This window comes from Balaenoptera borealis (genome assembly GCF_965194805.1).
Source record: "Balaenoptera borealis genome assembly, chromosome: 20".
Lineage (NCBI taxonomy): Eukaryota > Metazoa > Chordata > Mammalia > Artiodactyla > Balaenopteridae > Balaenoptera > Balaenoptera borealis.
In genome coordinates this window covers 38,849,659-38,870,577 of record NC_138879.1, presented here as the reverse complement: position 1 = coordinate 38,870,577, position 20,919 = coordinate 38,849,659, and the positions used below count along the sequence as shown (strand labels likewise).

At 35.6% G+C, this 20,919-nt stretch overlaps 1 protein-coding gene across 2 annotated transcripts in view; it reads right to left on the bottom strand.

The window, feature by feature from the left end:
• USP32 (ubiquitin specific peptidase 32) overlaps nucleotides 1-20,919 on the bottom strand; it is a 196,500-nt gene that overhangs the window by 24,616 nt on the left and 150,965 nt on the right. The window contains exons 13-25 of one of the 2 annotated variants that reach the window (XM_082371956.1): nucleotides 18,626-18,821; nucleotides 16,604-16,779; nucleotides 15,822-15,962; nucleotides 10,992-11,151; nucleotides 7,702-7,856; nucleotides 6,430-6,511; nucleotides 5,556-5,630; nucleotides 4,939-5,077; nucleotides 4,570-4,675; nucleotides 3,021-3,194; nucleotides 2,050-2,224; nucleotides 1,365-1,516; nucleotides 128-239 (exon numbers count right to left, since the gene is read on the bottom strand). In XM_082371956.1, the coding sequence (XP_082228082.1) occupies nucleotides 128-239; nucleotides 1,365-1,516; nucleotides 2,050-2,224; nucleotides 3,021-3,194; nucleotides 4,570-4,675; nucleotides 4,939-5,077; nucleotides 5,556-5,630; nucleotides 6,430-6,511; nucleotides 7,702-7,856; nucleotides 10,992-11,151; nucleotides 15,822-15,962; nucleotides 16,604-16,779; nucleotides 18,626-18,821 (1,843 nt within the window). The remainder of the gene's footprint in view (nucleotides 1-127; nucleotides 240-1,364; nucleotides 1,517-2,049; nucleotides 2,225-3,020; nucleotides 3,195-4,569; nucleotides 4,676-4,938; nucleotides 5,078-5,555; nucleotides 5,631-6,429; nucleotides 6,512-7,701; nucleotides 7,857-10,991; nucleotides 11,152-15,821; nucleotides 15,963-16,603; nucleotides 16,780-18,625; nucleotides 18,822-20,919) is intronic. The other variant, XM_082371957.1, reaches the window with a different exon arrangement.

The window sequence follows — 20,919 nt, the reverse complement described above, 5'->3', positions numbered from 1 at the left end:
TTCCTTCAGGCTCCAAAATTCTTTTGCTCTAATATTTTTAGCCTAAACAAAAGCCTAAAAAGGATGACAACCCTTAGACTGTTATTCAAAGCTAAAATCATGAGAAGGAGCTCTAGTTCTATCTTACCTGTCTGTACTGGACTAGGAGCTGAAATTGGAGATCCAGGGACGGGAATTTCAAATGCACACAAAAATCCACTCACTGAGAGTCGTACTTTCTGGTTGTCCTGAGGGAAATTCTATAGAAAAAGAGGCGAGATGAGAAGCGGGAGATGTTTCAGATAAAATGGAGAATCACCTCTCTGATATATCTGAAGCAAATGTCTTAGATCCTTTTATCAGTAAAACAAATAAGATGTCCGAATAATTTTTCTAAAATACCTATAAATGAAAGCTTGATAAACTAAGTGAAAACTAACCTTCCTGACAAAACCATTATCCCCTTTCATAGGAGGGCAGTATGATGTGTATAATTGACTTCTTAAGTTTTGTCCGTCATTTCAAGAATCTAAACCCAAAATCCCCAGAGAGATCTCACCTCCGCATTACATATGAAAAAAAATGTCAAAGAGGTGGGAGTTTGTTCAGAAACCCCGAAGATGAATATAAATAATACCAGTGGTAGGAGCTCAATTCAGGGTAGGCAATATATCTATTAAATTTCTTGTTTCTCCAGCTGGTATGCAAGAAGAAGTGATTTGTGTCACTTTGTCTTTACTCTTTAGTTTCTTAGTCTGTTGAAAGGCCAGGTATATATATTCATAAAGGTACTAAAAAAAAAGTACTAAAAGAACACATTCATACATACCTAAAATACTTTAAGAATTCTAGCAATAGTGGTAATACAGAAGAGCTGTTAGGTGTAGCAGCAGCAGTCACTGGGGGTAAATCTAGACTGTAGTGACACAGCTAGATCACTCCGTATAGGTAGCTTTGGGCTTACCTATTTCCCTTCTTTAAAAATACCACCATTGGGACTTCCCTGGCGGTCCAGTGGTTAAGACTCTGTGCTTCCACTGCAGGGGACATGGGTTCGATCCCTTGTAGGGGAACTAAGATCCCGCATGCCATGCAGTGTGGCCAAAAATAATAATAATAATAAAAATACCACCATCATTATTACTCTTTTATTCTGGTAGACAACTCTTTTAAGTTTCTTCTAGAACGAAAAACTTCACAAATTTTTTTCCAGTTTTTGTTGTGTTTTATTATCTCCCTTGGTCATTTGACACAATAATTAATCGAGAATTATTAATTATTATTAATAATTAATAATAATACTTAATAACAATCATTATTATTAATTAACTGTGATCTTTGAAGGATGGAATCAAGAGTTTCCTAAAAAGAACAGTTAATATCACCTTTATGTTGGAACCATGTACTTCTGCAAGAAGGATCTGTTCTGATTTAAGTCCACAGAGATCGCTTAGCTGTTTTTTTAAACCTGTGTACTTTTCATCCATATTCAGTCTTAGTCCATATCGTACAGGGGTAGTACCATCCAACGTAATAACTAGTAAAGAGAAAAGGTTTTTTACCAGTAAAATTCAGGTTTCATTGAAAGCTTTACACTGTGTGTGTCTGTGTGTGTGTGTGAGAGAGACTTGGAAACAGCAAATATTTCAGTCTAGAATTTTAATTTTATATGTAAACACTATGACAGATGGTGCTTAAAGATAATCTTAAGTAAAATCATTATTTTTTGAATATTCATCTGATACAGAAGTGTGAGTGGCTTTGCAAGATTTTAAAGAGAGTTCCTGGCACATTTGAAACTAACAGAAGACTCAATGGGCACAAAAATGGACCCATGTTCCAAGTCTTTCAAACCTCAAATCATGCCTGAAATTAGATTGTTAAATTGTAACATGCTCACAACACTGTAAACCAACTAACACCAATAAAATTTAAAAAAAAATTATAACATGCTGACTACCAATCTTTATGAGAACGCATTATACACAAATGACTATACTTACAAATGCAGGCTGCTTGAATAAGGTAAGACAATGGAATTAAATAATTTTTCATAACTTTGCGACCCACCTGTTATTTCTAAGTGCATATAACTGTCCATCGGTAGTGGCAAAGACAAAAAATTGAAAGGGTCAAATCGCACACTTATATGCCCACATGTCTTGCATTTGACTTGGGACCTTAGCTGCCCATGGAACAAATCCACAACGATTGATCTATTTCTCCTCAGATGGTTGTCCCAGGCCTAGCAAGAAAAAAGATTAGAGAAATTTTTTATCTCCCCAAATTCAAAGAAAATGGTTAAATATATTAGATTTAAATGTCAAGAATATAACCCTTAAAAAAAAAAGCTTTGTGTCTACAAATTTACAAGTCGGATATGTAATTTAAAATATATTGCCTATTGAGATAGTAGAGAAATACATAAAATACTTCAAGAATTCTGGCAACAGTGGTAACACAGAAGAGCTGCCAAGTGTAGCAGCAGCACTCACTGGGGTAAATCTAGACTGTAGTGACATAGCCAGATCACTCTGTATAGGTAGCTTTGGGCTTACGTATTTCCCTTCTTTAAAAATACCACCATCGGGACTTCCCTGGCGGTCCAGAATAGAATGTGATTCTTTCTGCTCAATCTATAAAGTATTAAATTCAGATGGAAAACCCTATTTTTTTCTTTCTTCTTACCATGGTAACAATGATGAGTTCTTTGTCCATTAAAAAGCGGAAAAAATATGCCTATTGGTCACTGTACACATTACTTTAGCAATTATGGGGGCTCCTAAATTTCTACTGAATAATTATTCCTACATCCTCTCCCCCAAATTTACATTGAAGAGGAAACATTTTTCTATTTTCATTAAAGATGCTTTGTTTTAGGATTACTGCACAAGAAATAAGCAGAGAAATATAAATTCCTTCATTTTCGCAGTAAAATTCTGACCGCAGAACAGTTTAGTTAGCATTTAAGTTGTGCAACACATATTTGTGGTCAGAATATTTTATCTATTGCTTACATTAGAAACTCAAAACTGACAAACCTCTGCAGCTACTTCCCAGTCTGGTCGGCCATCACTGTCCTTTAGTTCCACGTATGGCTTCTCATGGACTCGGTTGAGATCTTCATGAAGACCATCCAAGAGAAAAGCCAGAAGTTCTTGGGAGTCTTGTTGCTGGAACCCATTAAACCTGGGAGCATATTTTGCTATGGTCCACTATAAATATAAGAGGAATCAAACTCATTATTTGCTATCTCATAAAGTTTAGAATGAACATGCCCATAATTCTATCAGAGGCATTAGAAGAAGATAAATAGTATAGTATTTAGTCTGTCTCTATTTCAGCAAATATATTTTGGATAATCATGAAATCTTTCTGATCTTAATCTCAAATGATGTTCCCTCCCCCAGCCCCAAAAAAGTATTATGGCCAATCCTATGTTCTGGTTTAGCATCATATAAGCAAACAGTTCTTTAGGTACATAGCTATTTAATATACAAGATGGAAATATTAAAATAGCATTTGCTCACATTGGAAGATTCCTTTTTATAATGTTTTCTTTTATTTATTTATTTATTTATTTATTTTTTTATGGCTGTGTTGGATCTTCGTTTCTGTGCGAGGACTTTCTCTAGTTGTGGCAAGCGGGGGCCACTCTTCATCGCGGTGCGCGGGCCTCTCACTATCGAGGCCTCTCTTGTTGCGGAGCACAGGCTCCAGACGCGCAGGCTCAGTAGTTGTGGCTCACGGGCCTAGTTGCTCCACGGCATGTGGGATCCTCCCAGCCAGGGCTCGAACCCGTGTGCCCTGCATTAGCAGGCAGATTCTCAACCACTGCGCCACCAGGGAAGCCCCTATAATGTTTTCTTTTACAGTTAGCTTTTCTGGTCTTGTTATATCCTAACTTTTATTATTAGAGGTAGAAAAGCCTCATGTTCAACTGTGAGGACTTAGTAACTAGCTTGCAACCTTGGACAAGCTATTTGACTGCTATGAGTCTTAGTTTCCTGAGCCATAAAATGGGGATAATAATGTCGCTTTATACTGTAGGGCCATTTAGAAGATTAAATGAGTTAATACACAATTATTACAGTGGTAATCCTAACATCAACTAGAATTCACTGCATATGATATTAATGTCAAATTTGTATCCATTAATTACATTCTTTCTTTCTGCTACTTTTTAAAATTCTACAGATAGAACTAATTATCTTAGTAATATTAAAAATGTACTGAGTATCATTAATTAGACTCAGGTCTACCTTGCAGTTAGAATACTGCTAATAGTGAAGGATTAAGAAAGAAAGGTTTACTGTATATACAAGTACGATACCTAATAAATTAGTAAAATGAATGGCATCCCGAATTTAGACTATACTTTTGATCTTTTTCTACCCACTATGTCTATAGTAGTATTTTGCATATATGTGAAGAAGTAAAAGTATCTGACATCCAGTTTATGCCTTGTGAAGGACCCAAAAACATTACACTAAAACTAAAAAGCTAAATATAAAAAACACGTAGAGAAAAATAATTACTTAAATAACTGCTTAGGACTTAAATACCTTTATATTATTTTAACATGCTTACCCGAAGCTTTAATGGGGCAACATTCTTCTGAGTTCCACTCCAAAGTTCCTGTACTAAATCCCCATAGCATTTAGCCATATGCCCCTTCATACCAATGGGATTTGTCCTAGAAGTTTGAGAGGAAAATTTGTTGCCAAAGATTCTTATAAATCACAATCATGTGGACACAGCAATGCCTAGAGTCCGTTTTCTCACATCAAAATATCTTTTCAAAATAAGAGAAGTAGCATTTGGTCCTTACTTCACGCTTAATAGGGCAAATAAGATTAAGACTTTCCTCCCCCAGGGTGAAGAAAGAGGAGATTTAGGTAATATTGCGTTCATAGCAAAGTTATAAAAGTTAAGAGCCAATGACTCAAGGAAGATTACCTGTTGAGTTCATACAGATGTCTCCCTGAGATAAAATACTGTGTCAGTGGCTGTGTGTTACTAACACACTGGATGCTTGAGTTCATGAAGCATGTGTTTCCCAGGTTACTCAGACCTGTGGCCCCCTTTTCTGTCGGAACTGGAACAAACAACACGAGAATGGAAGCCTAGCTGTAGCAAGATGTCATGACCAAACAGTTATTTGTATTCAATGCAATGATTTTTATAACTCTTCTAATCAATTAAATGGAGCTAATATTTCTCTATTGGGTCTTGCAATGCTAAGTAGAGGTTTTTTCATGGAGCATCATCAGCAATCATGATAATCTACACTCATTTGTAATCTAGAAGCAGCAGTGATTCTCTTTAATTGCTATGATCGTTTTTTAGAGTTCAAACAATTCTCTCCTAGAATTATGTCTTTCAAAATGTATAAATTATTTAATTGCATGGTTAGAAAGAAATTTGATGCTTCAGGAAAAAGAAAAATAAGAGGGGGTCTAATCGCTTTTGAGCTAGAAAGCTACAAGTTGTTAAGACTTCAATAGTTGAGAGAAGGAAAAATAAAAGAATAATTTTAAGATAGTTTGTTTAAAAATAATACACTGTAGACTTACCCTTGTGTCTATCTATTTTACTACTGTTAGCTATAAAGGACATTTCTTCAGGCCAACTCATATCTTTGTTGCGAACTGGAAAAACAGAGACAGCAATGTGTTAATTTCTTATCTATTCAAATCACACCCACTAAATTGCTTCTGTTAAAAAAAAAAGTTCTTATTTCTAAATCAGAAACTGAAAAAAAAAATCAAGTTAATTTTAGTAATTGCCTCTGAAACCATTCCAATTCTTTACACCGGAGACTTTACTGGTTAGAATTAATTAGTAAACTAATCCCTCAATTACATACCTGAAGTAAAATTATACTCAACCATCTATAGAAGGAATTAAAGTTCTTAAACTTAATACATTGGAACTATTACAATGCTTTCTTAAATTGTGACAACTGCCAGAGTAATCTATTCATTTTAATACAGAGGCAGCTAGGAATGTTTCATGAATCTTGATGAGAAAAGACACACTAAGTTTTCAATGATGTGTGCATGCCAGTGTGTAAGTCTATGCTTATGTTGGTGAATGACTAGTGTTGACTAATGAAAAGCCTGCACCACTAACTATGCAAGAAAGTCTCCTGACAAAGAGGCAGCTTGAAAATTTTAAGGAGCTATAAACTTATAACTGAATTCACTTGTTTTTACCCACCGCTTCCACCCTTGCCAGCCAATGAATGTAGACATGTTTTTCTCTTAAAGCAATACAAATAGTATTACATTACAGTAGGATTACATAAGGGTTTAATGGGTTTTCTTTACTATATAGAATATAGTGATCAAATACCAGTTGGAAAAACTATAAAATGGATTATCAGTAATTAAATCTTTAAATTCTTCCCCTAAAAATCTAATACAAATGCATGCTTCCATCTTGTACCTTCAATTACCAAGTGCTGCTCATCCTGGATTTTCAAATATTCCAATCTATGATCCTCATCATCCAGAAGAGTGAGGTAATTCTGTATATGGAGGAGGAAATGTTTTGTTAATTTAATTACTAAACTTGAAACAAATATGGAAATAAAAATGAATGACAATTAAAAACATCCTTGTAGTTACATAACTCGTGACAGATATTTAGCGTATTATAGTTATTCAGAAATGCTCATAATTTTGGTGGCAAAATGAGGGAAAGACAATGTATACTTTGTAAACACATACTTTATGTCTCTAAAAAAGTTATATAGGATTTGGGGGAGACCAGAAAAGACTCATCACACATCAAACCAAAATTCATTGAGATTTAGATTTTCTGAACAGCTTATAGAAAAGAAGTTTTTTTTAGTATCTAGTATGAAATTCAGTAAATGTGCTTGTGGTCAAGATGGAACTTGATTTTTTACTAGGAACTGAAAATGTAAAACCAAATGTCATGCAATAGAATTATACATTTTTGTTGATGCTCACCCTGTCTAAAGCACTCAGAAAATTAATTCCTTTAATTCTTACAACTATCCTAAGGGAAATACTATTATTTTCCCCATTTACTCATGAGAAAACTGTGACAGAGAGTCAAGGGACTTGCCCTTGGTTATTCAACTAACAGGTGTGAGGGCCAAGACTTAATCCGTGGCAGTGTGGCTCCAGCACCTCTGCTCTTAACTTATTATACTATTGGTCACCTCTCAATGGTGACCAAAGGAGGATGTAAGAAAGAAGGAACTAGGGAATAAAGAACTGGTTAAAACTACTTATGATCCAATTTCAGAGTATTAATGGAAATATATTGCATGTGTTAGGAAGAATATATAAGCAATTAACAGCACTGCCTCTGAGGAGAATGGAAGATAGGGGTCAGAGGATGGAAAGGAAGAATTTTCACTACATACTTTTGTATTGTTTGAATTTTTTTAACATGTATATAAGTTACTTTAAGACAAATCAAAAATAAACTATTTGTTAAAAAATGATATTTGCCGTTACTTTATAATAATAACCTTCACAAGATGGTACTATCCATGACTGTTATTATGGGTTTCAGATGACAAATATCTACATGTATGCATCCAGTAATTTAAAAGTTGAAGTTTCCACTGTGATTCCAAGACATGGCTTTCAGAACAATTAGTGCAGATAAAAAAACCCATACTTATGAAACATGGATTTAACACTTAATCAGGACTTTCCTTGACTCCGACATGTCTCTTACCTCACTGTTGTATAGCCACAGGCGCATATCTTCCTCTTTGATGCGCAGCCTCTGAGATAGATATTCGTGAATTTCCTTGATGGTCTGCATTCGACTAAAACAGCCTGTATAGGCTAAGACCCGCTTTAATGGTGCATTCGGAGAAGGTACATTTCCTATGGTCATAGTAGTCACAGTAAGGAAAAACGCAGATGTAAAAAAAGAAAAAAGCACCCCTCTCAGCAACGGGGACCATACTATTTTTGGACATGATGAGAAATGAGAGTTACAGATTTAATAATTTTATAAATTAAGACACTTTAAGAGAAAGCTTTAAAATGAAGATAGGAGAACTAAGTGTCTTAGGGTAAGCCTTAACTTTGAAAGGAAGAACAACAAAATTAGAGGCCCAAATAATTGGCAGTATCTGGATCCCAAGAGTGGCAAATATCAATGGGCATCCGTATCTAGGCTGCCCTCAGCTGGGTCACACTCAATAGCAAAATCAAAACTCAGTGTAAGAATGGGGAAGATAAAATGGGACTGGATTTGAATTCCACAGATAGATAATTGGATTTACCTGATCTACTTTCTTAAAATAAACTGTCTTTGAGTTACTAATCACATCACTCTCATTAAGTAGCCCAATTACCTGGCACACTGGTACAATTACACAAGAATTGTTACTTGTACTTAGAATTCTAAGTAGGCATAGATGTTACTTGGCCAAACAAAGCTTTAAAGTGAAGCCAAGAAATTTCCCATGACAAAAAAATTGCCCTATTGAAAGGTAGTAAGGGGGGAATCATATGGCCTGCCCACCCGAAAAGAGGAAAGCAGACATGACCTTGAATTCTTGAAGGGCTCAAGGTGGAAACAAAAAGAGGCAATAAGAGGAAAGAGTGAAGACTGAAGGAAGAATATATCAAGTCTAACCACATACTTCAAAAGAAAAGGGTGATAAAATGACAAGAGATTATGGAAATCAAAAACAGGTTGCTAAAACAACCTGCTAAACCCTAGGTAACCACTCAGACAAAAATCTAGACAAAAGCTGTAGCTTAAAATGGTCATCTATGCCTATGGGAGGTTATGGTTTACTGAGCAACCCAAAACTAAAATACACTTAACATATCAATATAATCCACGAAGGGTACAATTATACACTCCAGATAGTTTTCCATCCATTCAATGGTGACTTAGCTTTTTTCCTCCCCTTAAATGTGCTTTGAGTCTTTACCTACTAAACAGAGGAGAAAAGTACTGGCATCATCCACTTTTTCAGAACTTCCAAGAATTAACTCACCTAAAATAAGCTGAAAAATCATCTAACAATGACTTCTTGTTTGTTGAAAAGGCTACAATTAAGTCATTGTAACTGTGGCAAGGTTTGTATACCTGTCATTCCAAAAGGAATAAAAGAGCCTAGTAAACAGCTGTGATAAATTGAGTAATGAGAAAGATGAAAACTACGTTATGGAGAACAAACCCAACTATGATCAATTTTTAAACATCTAGCAAAGCAAATCATTTACTATCAGCAAGCAAAGGATAACCCCTAGAAGAAAACAAAAGAGCAAATTTCTCCAAAAACACATCAGAGGATTAGTTATAAGATTACAGCAAGAAAGCATATTTTTATAAACTTCAAAATGATTAATGATTGATTTCACAACTAATTAGTACGAAATAAAATTTCAAATTAAGAACAAATTTGGAGCGTAATAACTACCCAGTTCTAGGATTCAGAAGCATTTGCAAGTGTAGTGTCCAAGTCAATTTCTATTGTCCTTAAGCCACATAAGAAATTTATTTGAATTCTAGACAGTTTTTGTAGCATAGCTCATTAAGCAGGCAGCCACTTATTATACATAATTTCGTGCTTTTGAATAGCACCAACAAATCTAGTGGAATTTACAGAAGCAGCAAAAATCTAGGATCAGCACAAGAGTTACAAAGAATACTTACTAAAAGCGCAACAACACATCTTGCCTCTCATGTTATCTTTCAAAGAGAATTGAAAAAGATATGTACTAAGGGTGCCATGGAAGCAAGGCAAATACTATTATTCAATGGAAAATTAAACCAAGAGTGTTTCAGAGAGATTCTTATTTCACTGTTCCTTGATTTTAATGTGTTCCAAGACAAAGTTTGGTTAGGCAGAGGCCACTGCTTTGCTATAATTCTTACCAAACAGCATGTGTAAGAATCTCCATATATTATCTGAATACAACCTTTAATGAAGACATAAAACTACTCTATTACATTTCAAAGGAGGGATGATACTTTACAGGGTTGGTCTGGGTTCAAAGGTAGTTCTTTCATATTAAGTTATATTAATTATAACAACATTCTGGCATTGTTAACACAGTCTGGGACTTTGTGTAAATGGATGAACTCATTATTTATGCTGAAGAAGAACTATTTCAAATATTTGCAAGGCAAAAGCATTGAGCAAGTCTGGCCCATCAATAAAATTTAACCTCATAGATCAGCTTGGTGCTTTGTGACCACCTAGAGGGGTGGGATAGGGAGGGTGGGAGTGAGACACAAGAGGGAGGAGATACGGGGATATGTATATGTATAGCTGATTCACTTGGTTATAAAGCAGAAACTAACACACCATTGTAAAGCAATTATACTCCAATAAAGATGTTAGAAAAATAAAATAAAATAAAATTTAACCTCATAGAGAAATCAAAAGGGAACTTTTTGCATGTATTACATTAAAACGAGAACTTATTTATATGTCATTTTGATAGGCTTGATGTTTTTGAAAGAAAATGTGTCAATTTCATTTTCAAAAATGTATCTTTTCCTTTGTATTATCGGTCTGTTATAAAGGTTCCTTGGACCTAGTATGAGAAATGTATCATGTTTTGTTAAAAAAAACCAAAAACCAAAAAACAAACAAAAAAAGATGATATTGCCAAAGAAATTACTGCTTAGAAATTTGAGTGGAGTTGAAAAGACCAGTCATTGACTGGCAGACTCTAATTTAGGTCAAGCACATAATTTACAATGTCTTGTTCTCAAAGAAACAAAGTAAATAAAATTTACTTCTACGTATTATCTTTGTATGTTTACAAGCCAAAAAAGGGAACAACACTTCTCAGTTTGCTGCTGAGATTTTGCCTCTACCCCATCTAGTTCTTGCGCATGACCGTAGATCTAAGCCCCACAAGTGATTTACTGATTCTGTATGAAAACAGATGAAAATGTGTATTAGTACAGTGGCACCAGACTATGAGCAAATTGGTTTTTATTTTTTTAAGGAAATGCGTGGTATTCTTGCTGCATTCTTAAGTTACCTCTTGGTAAATGCTGAGGAAACATTCTCAGGCTCATCATACCCATATTCACCCAGATGTTAGACTGCTGTGTCCGAGTGGCAGGCTGCTGTCTCAGGAAGAGAAGATAGCGAGGAAATAATTCCAGCTCTGGGATTTCTGTCTTGCTATTCTTGATTACCTATTGTTTTAAAAGACATAAAGTGATCACTATAAAAGAAACAAAACTTGCCATTTTTTACCTAATTTCTTAGGTTTATTTTTAAACTAAAATGTTCAATAGGTTCACTGCCTATGGTTCAGTTAGATTATAGAAATTCACAGGTTTAAATTACATGGGTTTAAAGACCCTCAGCCTCCTGCACCTAAATCCATTTTCCAGGATTAGGATTCATGGTGGGTATTTTCTCCCCTTTCATTTAAAAGCAAGTAACATCAAAATTAAGGGGAAAAAAATCTTAAATATTATCTACAATTCTAGCACTCTCACACCATAACTCTTTTCACTTTTACGTATTTCATACATATAAATGATGGTATTTTAAAGGACAAATTCTTAGGAATGGAGTTAGTATAAAAGTACAGAAGTATTCATGTCATTAACTACATAAGTCATAGTGCCACCCAAAATGTAGCATTATTCCCGGAAATGTATGAGTGTATTACTTTCACAAAAACTTATCACTGGACATCATTTAAAGATACCTCATTTCTGGGCTTCCCTGGTGGTGCAGTGGTTAAGAACCCTCCTACCAATGAAGGGGACACAGGTTCGATCCCTGGTCCAGGAAGATCCCATATGCCATGGAGCAACTAGGCCCGTGTGCCACAACTACTGAGCCTGCAAGCCACAACTACTGAACCCACGTGCCACAACTACCAAAGCCCACGCGCCTAGAGCCCGTGCTCCGCAACAAGAGAAGCCACCACAATGAGAAGCCCGTGCACTGCAACAAAGAGTAGCCCCTGCTCGCCACAACCAGAGAAAGCCCGTGCGCAGCAATGAAGACCCAACGCAACCAAAAATAAATAATAAATAAAATTAAAAAACAAACAAACCCCATTTCTTTAATACATATAAAGAATATTATAAATTTGCTTAAAATTTTATTTCTTGTATTTGTAGTGAGAACAAAAATGTTTCCACGTAAAAATTTACTATCTATGTGTTTTGTGTAACTGGACTGTTTATATATTTTTTGTCTATGATTAAAACAACTAAATTGGATGTACAAAACTGGAAGTCACACGGTTGAAACAGGATTTTTCAGTAATCCCTCTAATAACTTGCTTGCTAGCCCCAAAACACAGGAAAACATATTACCAAAGTAGTGCTTTAAGAGTTTTAAGAGTAGCACCTTATCAATTCAGCATTCCAAAAGGATAGCAGGGTCAACACTCAAACTATTTAAAACATAAAATCTTACAGAATCTTTAATAGCCTCAAGTGATTGGGCTTTGTTTCATTTCCTTTTGCCTTAGTAACCAATATATTCTGCAACAGGGCATTTTTTAATATCAAGAGGGGGCAGTAAAGAGCCAGATAAAAACAATGCTACAAACCAAACCTTTAGGACTCTTTCTTAAAAGTATTCTACATGTTCTGATATGCTACAGTATGGTACTAGGAAAGCTCCACTTGGGAGCTTTTTCAACTCCTATTTAAAGCAGTAAAAGGAGCTCTCCCTGACACTGGAGGAAAACAAAGTCTGTCCACTTCTAGAGAGTCACTGATAGCTGTGAAGCCAACAGTAAAATTCTCTTATGATTTCAGTTTAACTGTGATTTTGGGAAAGATCAATAATTCTGCACCTATAGTCGTCAGACTACATAAAAAAACATACTTTTGGCAGAATCTGAAATGACAAAGAAGTAATTTTTATAATCTGTAGCTTGCTTTCCAAGATAAGTGATTTTGTGAGCAAACTACAGACTAACAAATTCTTATATATACATGCACAATCATACATAAATACATATTTATTTACATTTTAATTATTCTTGTATATGAACTTATTAACTTCAACCACAACCGGCAAACAATAGATGCAATTCCATTTACAGGAATTTACCTTAAAGAGATCATCACACATGTTTAGAAAGAGACTATTCACCAGAAAATTGTTTTTTTTTTTTTGGTCGTGTGGTGCGGCACACAGGATCTTAGTTCCCCAACCAGGGATCGAACCTGTGCCCCCTGCATTGGGAGCACAGAGCCTCAACCACTGGACTGCCAGGAAAGTCCCAGAAAATTGCTTTAAACAACTAAAATCTAGAGGCAAACTAAAAGTCCATCAGTGGTGATTGGTTAATAAATTGTGATTTATGTACATATGTGTGTGTATGTAATAAATTAAGGAACACTATGCAATTATTAAAAATAATGGTATAGATCTAAATTTATTAACCTAGAAAGATATCAATAGCATCTATCTTAGACTGAAAATAGCAGATCACAAGACATCAAGTATAATATGGTTCAATTTCATTAAATTATCTATACATATTTATATATGTATATGAATAGGCACAGAGGAATGTTTGGAAAGATGAACACCAAAATGTTAATAGTAATTATCTCTTAAGTAGTAGGATATGGTAGATATGGTATGCTTTTTATTTTCTTCTTTATTTTTTCTATATTGCTTAATTTGTTATCATTGAGCTTGTACATGTGCAAATTAAATAAAGCTATTTTTTAAAAATGGTATGATTTATGTAAATATGAAGATGAAAGTATTTATTTTTAACCTTGCTGTGGCAAATATATTTAGCATTCTTTAACTTGAAACACCATATTCTAAATGTTTTTACAGCAATTTTTCCTGAAATCAGGTAAATTTATCATATTTAGAGGTAAAAAAATATTATCAAGCCAGCAACCGAAGCTTTCATGTAGTAAAATTACTGCTTATTTAAACTAATATTTATCTGACATCAATGTTAAAAAACATGACCTTTTGTGAGGTTCCAAAAAAACTTGTTTAATAATTATAATGATGATGGTGATGATAGTAGCAACAGGCAAAATTTATTGACCATTTACTATAAATCAGGTGCTGTGCTAATCATATGTATTATTTACTTATCAAAACAACTCTAATGAGGTAGATATTATTGTTATCACCATTTTACAGATGAGGAAACTAAGGTTTAGAGATTAGAACACTGGTAATCTGAATCCAGGCAGACTCCAAAACATCAAACTCACTCTATCTATCTATCTATCTATCTGCCTACCTACCTACCTACCTACCTATCCATCCAACATAATTATCACAATGATTCTCCTACAGATATAGAATATTAGATCCGTCTCTGCCAATGCAGGGGACACGGGTTCAATTCCTGGTCCAGGAAGATCCCATACGCCTCGGAGCAACCAACCCTGTGTGCCACAACTATTGAGCCTGTGCTCTAGAGCCCACGAGCTACAACTACTGGGCCCACGCCCTGCAACTACTGAAGCCCACGTGCCTAGAGCCTGTGCTCCACAACAAGAGAAGCCACCACAATGAGAAGTCCGCGCACCACAAAGAAGAGTAGCTCCTGCTTGCTGCAACTAAAGAAAGCCTGCATGCAGCAACAAAGACCCAACGCAGCCATAAATAAACAAACAAATAAATAAATTTATTTAAAGAAAAAAAAGAAGAATATTAGAGCAGGAAAGTTCCACCAGAAATTAAGTGATTAACTCAAGGACTATCCCACGCCCCCAATAAATAAAGAATATAATATGTATGTAAGTGTATCTATGTATATTCATATTTATATGTATCTACCTAGGGGTTCTGTTGACAAATACAGTAGAAACCTTTTGGAGCCAACAAACACAAACCCTAAATTCCTGATTGTGATTTAAACATAATTTTTAATAAACATAATTATTAATAACTCAAAATCATTATCAAAATTATAGACTATGGATATATAGCAGACTTTTACTCTTTTTGGACGTGATCTAACTTACTATATCTTATCCATGTAAAACCTTCCTGGTATAAAAATGTTCTAGCTTGGACATTATACAGGGAGAGTGTTTCTTGATACAGTAAAAGAATCTTCTTATAAAGTATTTTACTGCGTCAATAATGTGAAGAGTATTCAGGTCAGTGAGTACTGCTGTTTACTGTATAAGCAGAACAAATGATGTTGAATAGTTAACTCACTAATATTTTGATATTACACACTCCAAGCTCTTTAAATTACTTTAGAGCATTTTACTTATGCTCTAAATGACTCATTCTAGTAATGGCAACAATCAGAATTCACTAGCTTTGAATTCTTTTTATCATACGTTGTGATCTTTTATATGTCCCTCTTTCAAAAAGACAAACCACAAAAATCCACCAACAGCTACAAGATGAATCCAATTCCTAAGTGGATGCCTGTGTGGTTAATGGGAGTAACAGTTTTAGAAGTAACCTCTGTACCACTTCCTCTACGTTCACTGAACTTTTTGGCACTGGCTCTCAGACTTCTGCTCCAGTCTGAGTTCTGCATTATCTTAAGGGCTATGTTTATGTGGATGACTTATTTAACAGACTAGCCTCATAATTCCTTGACTCTATTTAGTCCAGTGACTATTTCCTCCACTCCATATAAGTCACCCACTCCCAAAGGAACATCATTATATGGTTGGTACTTAATGTAGTGCTCAATAAATGTATGAGTAAATGAATGAATGAATATGAAAGAACCTAAAATTCATTCAGCTAATTTGAACAGGTACTGAATACTCTGCTACCATGGGTAAGAACTAATTTGTGGATAGTGAGGTTCACATAAAAAATTAATAGAAGACCCCATCTATAATTGCTCCTTATATAAGGCAATATTGGCTATACTTACAGGTCTAGGTAGGGCCAGGTTTGCTCCATACCAATGATAAAGTGCTCTCCATACAGGTTCTGGAACCATTTCATAATCTCTTCCATGAATCAGCTGTGGGGTTCGTTTTAATCGTCCTCCTTCTAGTGTTAATGATGTAGCCTTAGAAAGAATAGAATGTAAATGTTAATTTTTTTTTTTTTTGGCTGCACCTCGCAGCTTTCGTGATCTTAGTTCCCAGACCAGGGATGGAACCCGGGCCCACGGCAGTGAAAGTGTGCAGTCCTAACCACTGGACTGCCAGGGAATTCCCCCAAATTTTGACTTTTAAAATTGCAGTCTCTTGTGTTTTAACAAAACCTAGATACAGGAGAATAAACACATGTCACTAACTCAGTTACATGTCACTAGAAAAAAATGAATTTTCTAAAAGATTTTTATTTTGAACTTTCAAAATAAACTAAGAAATGAAACTCAAGGCAAATCATTTGAAAAAAGTCACTGGAACATTTGGAAATAATAAAAGTTTTCACAGACTTCTTTCCAACAGTAAAAAATATTATTTTGAAAAAAAAAATTCACATACACGTGAAACTACATTTTTACAGTAGCTGTCCTAAGTAAGGAAAACATTTCTAAGGATCACTAAACTGCTTCTACGCAAGTACTAAGTCATAAAATATTCTCACAGAAATATTTCCATCTACAACAGGTTAATAAAATGAATCACAGACATTTTCTATGTGCTAAAATCTATAGAATGAAATTTATTAGCAACTTGAAAGAGATGTCAAATTACTTACCTTTACTGGTTCTTGAGTTACTAGTGGCTGGTTATCAATAGCCCCTGGTTTCTGAGGATTGAGGTGCAACAAAATATTCCCACTGGTTCCTAGTAAACACTGGTTGTTATTGTCAGAAGTGTTATGTTGTCGAGCAAAGCACATATCTGCCCCTGGTGTGGCAGAATACAGAAAGCCTGTAAGGAAAAAGAAGATGGAATCTCTTTATTTTATTATACATAAATAGGCTTGAATATACAAACTCAATGTCCATGTATTAGGTTAATGCTATTATTCTGTGGTCAGGTCAGTACAGGGTTAGACTCTGATTAATTCTGTAGAAGATAGGAAATAGAGAGGTATTCCTTTCTGGACAATACCTAGTATAACACTAGGTAGAATAAAAGCTTTGAAAATTGTTACCAAATGAATGTTTGGCCAGACTCCTAGAATATCTAATAATTCACAAGAATTATATATCCTCTTCCTTTCCTCTGATAGGAAAGGAAGAAATACAGTCAAGTAGCTGGGCTCTCACGTATCTTCCCTTAATTCTTCCTTCCACTTGCAAAGGTTCTTGGTAGATAATGGTGATAACAAGTTTCTAAACCAAAGGGAAGGAGCTAAAACAAGAACCCCAACAGGAGAGTGCTGGGAGGGAAGAAACTGTTGCTTAATAAATCTATTTGAAAGGAAGGCATGAATGTTACAATAGAAAAATACACACAGGAAAATGACTGGTGATAACTTAGAGTTGTGAACCCCAGTGGTATCTTAAGGTATTTCAACTCTCAACCACATGTTAATCTCAGGTAAACCTTCTAGCCATCAATTACTTTGAACCTTCTATCTGTGGTATGGCTCAGCATGTGTATAGCACAGATTATACAGAGTGAGCACATATCAAAAAGGATCTTAGGGAGGGTCAAGAAACAATCTTAGTGTGAAAGCTGATCAGAGAGAGCACTTCCAGGACTGCTAAGTGATCTCTGTAACGTCAGATGCGGAAAAAGAAGCAGTAGATTCTACAGAGTTTTGTAGAGAAAATGCTAACTCTGTCCAATTTGCCTTCTCCCTCCACAGAAAAGGAGAAAAAAATCTCAAAGATGAAACAACAACAGAATAAGGTTGAGAGTCCTGCTACTGTATCAGCAGAATGATAGGGATCAACTAAATTCATTTGGGCCAAAATACACCAAAGCATCTTCCCCATAAGTGCAGAACCACTAAGTTTGTTTTTTGTTTTTTTTAAAAATTATTTATTTATTTACTTATTTATGGCTGTGTTGGGTCTTCGTTTCTGTGCGAGGGCTTTCTCTAGTTGCGGCGGGCGGGGGCCACTCCTCATTGCGGTGCGCGGGCCTCTCACTGTTGTGGCCTCTCGTTGCGGAGCACAGGCTCCAGACGTGCAGGCTCAGTAATTGTGGCTCACGGGCCTAGTTGCTCCGCGGCATGTGGGATCTTCCCAGACTAGGGCTCGAACCCGTGTCCCCTGCATTGGCAGGCGGATTCTCAACTACTGCGCCACCAGGGAAGCCCAAACCACTAAGTTTTATGTAGGTATCAACAATGGAAGGGGATTATGGGGAACATTATGAAGTCTTTCTAAATATTTTAACAAAATAACCCCCAAATTCCATCCTGAAATGTCTGTAGAATCTGATATGAGGGTGCATTTAATCCAATGAATGTATGCTTAGGTTAGAGAGAGTTCTGGAGATAAAAATTTAGGTTTTCTTACGTCTTCTCAAATCTAAATTTATTGACAAAATGATTTAATAACAATATGGAAAGATTGACTTAATCAATGAAAACTGTGAAAATATTTTCAAATTGAGAGATTAATGAAGTAGAATATAGAAGAGTTCCTCTTTGTAAAGCTACTAATACATTCAAGAATCTAGTAATTGACCATTTCATTCGAAACTTATTTCTGTGAATGGAAACCTGACGCCCCATATCCTACCAAGCACACTCTCTGACAAAGTGTACCCCTTTAAGAAATGACCCTGCCTAAACCTCTTGGAAAACAAACTAGCTTACCACTGCCAGCAGTTTCCGAGGCTTCAGATGCAGTAGAAATGTTGTCTGGAAATTTCTCTTCTGTGGTGTTCACATAACTGGGGCTGCCTCCTCCGATTCTATCTTCACTCTGCTCTATAGGATGTACTGTTGTTCCAAATAAATATTTTCCTCCATTCAGAACAGATGACGGCTCAATTACAACAGGGCTGGTATCCTAAAAATCATGAAGTCAGAAATTAAGAGGTAAAATTTAATAATCTGCCAATTATGCAGCCTTCAAAAATGAATCCGCAAATTGTCTATTGTTTCTAATCTTCCTGTGGTTGGCTACAGCCACTTAAAAACATTTTGATGTATAACTAAATTTTAATTTCTTCAAAGGGGAATAGTGTATATAAATAAAATTGGTAAGGCAGAATGGGAACAGACTGCAAGGGATTCTGTGCCACATAAAATAATTTAGACTTTATTTTGTTGAAAGTTGGAAATCATGGAAAGCTTTTATTGATACTAAAAAATTAAATAATATTTATTCTTTTTACTATTAAAGATTACATTGTTATTATAGAAAATATGGAAAAATATGAAGAAAATCAATATCACAAGTACTCAGATGCCATCATTTATTTTTTGTGACTGAAAACATATACATATATGTAAAAACTAAATGTGGAGAATACAGTTAGAATTAAGGGCAGGACACTGACTTCCCAGCTATGTGACCTTTTACAATAAGTAAACTTATAAGCCTCAGCTCCTTCATGGGTAAAAACTAGGATAATATTAGTATTAATATCTACCTCAGAGTTTTATGCCTGGCATTTAGTAAATGTGAACTATCATTCTGGTTGTTGTTAGATATCACATTTTAAATACAGCATATTGCTAGTTTTTCTTTCCCTTAACATTATATTGACAGGATTTTTCTGTGAGAGGCTTTTAAATAGGGGAATAGCATAACCCAATTTTTGCTTTAAAAATAACTCTAGTGTGCAGAAAGGATTTGAGGCAGAAACTGAAAATTGAGACACAAGTTAGAAGACTTCTATAATAATTCAGGCAAGATTTGATGAGGCACTAAACCATAAAAAGCCAGATCCATAAGTAAGGAGATAGAGAGAAGAGCATGGATCTAGGAGATTAAAAAAAACTTGACAACTAATTGTGTATGAAAGAGGGGCACAGATAATTCCAAGGTCGGACATGAGGTGCTGGCTTAGATGACTGGATGGGAGTTGGCACCTTCATAAGATAAGGTGTATTGGTGACTGGAATCGTTTTGGGAATGACCTTATTTTGGGATATTCTGGTTTGAGATATGTGGACATTTGAGTCTAGTGCTCAGGACAGAGAAAGAGACTAGATATAAAAATGTGGGGCTCGGGGCTTCCCTGGTGGTGCAGTGGTTGAGAATCTGCCTGCTAATGCAGGGGACACGGGTTCGATCCCTGGTCTGGGAAGATCCCACATGCCACGGAGCAACTAGGCCCGTGAGCCACAACTACTGAGCCTGCGCGTCTGGAACCTGTGCTCCGCAACAAGAGAGACCACGATAGTGAGAGGCCCGCGCACAGCGATGAAGAGTGGCCCCCGCTTGCCGCAACTAGAGAAAGCCCTCGCACAGAAACGAAGACCCAACACAGCCAAAAATAAATAAATAAATAAATTTATTAAAAAAAAAAAAATGTGGGGCTCAACAGACTTCCGGAAGGACAAGAAAATGGTGTATATAGAATAAGGAGAGTACAATATTTACAGGATAAGTAGCAGAAGAATCTGGGAAGGACACTGAGTCTGAAAGACCAGAGAAAAATCAGGAGATGCAGAATACCAGAAGCAGAGGCCGCTAGCATAGAACTATTCTCTACTAAGTTTACTTGTGGAAAAAAAACAAAAAAAAAAAGAGAGAGAGCTAAGACTTGAGAAGCTGGAGGGAAGGTGCTATGAGAATGTATATCTGTGAGTGTTTTAAAAAGATCAGGATATTTTTAAGTGAGAGGGTAAAGAGAAAGACTAAAGGGGCTAACCAGTAGAACAAGATCCCATAGGCATCTGAGAATGATAGACAGTAGCATGGGTAAAGGATCTCAAGCGGCATTCAATAAATAATGACATGAATTTTAGTAGATGAAACTGATCAATGGATGTGGGTCTTGAAGGCACAGCTTATAAAGTAACTAATTGAAACCCAAGAAAAACATCAAATTTAAAAGACAAACTCCAAGTCACAGAATAGCAACAGCATAATGGATGCTTTAGATTCTTTTAATGAAATTACAGCATCCCTAATTTTAGCCAAAACAAGGAGACAC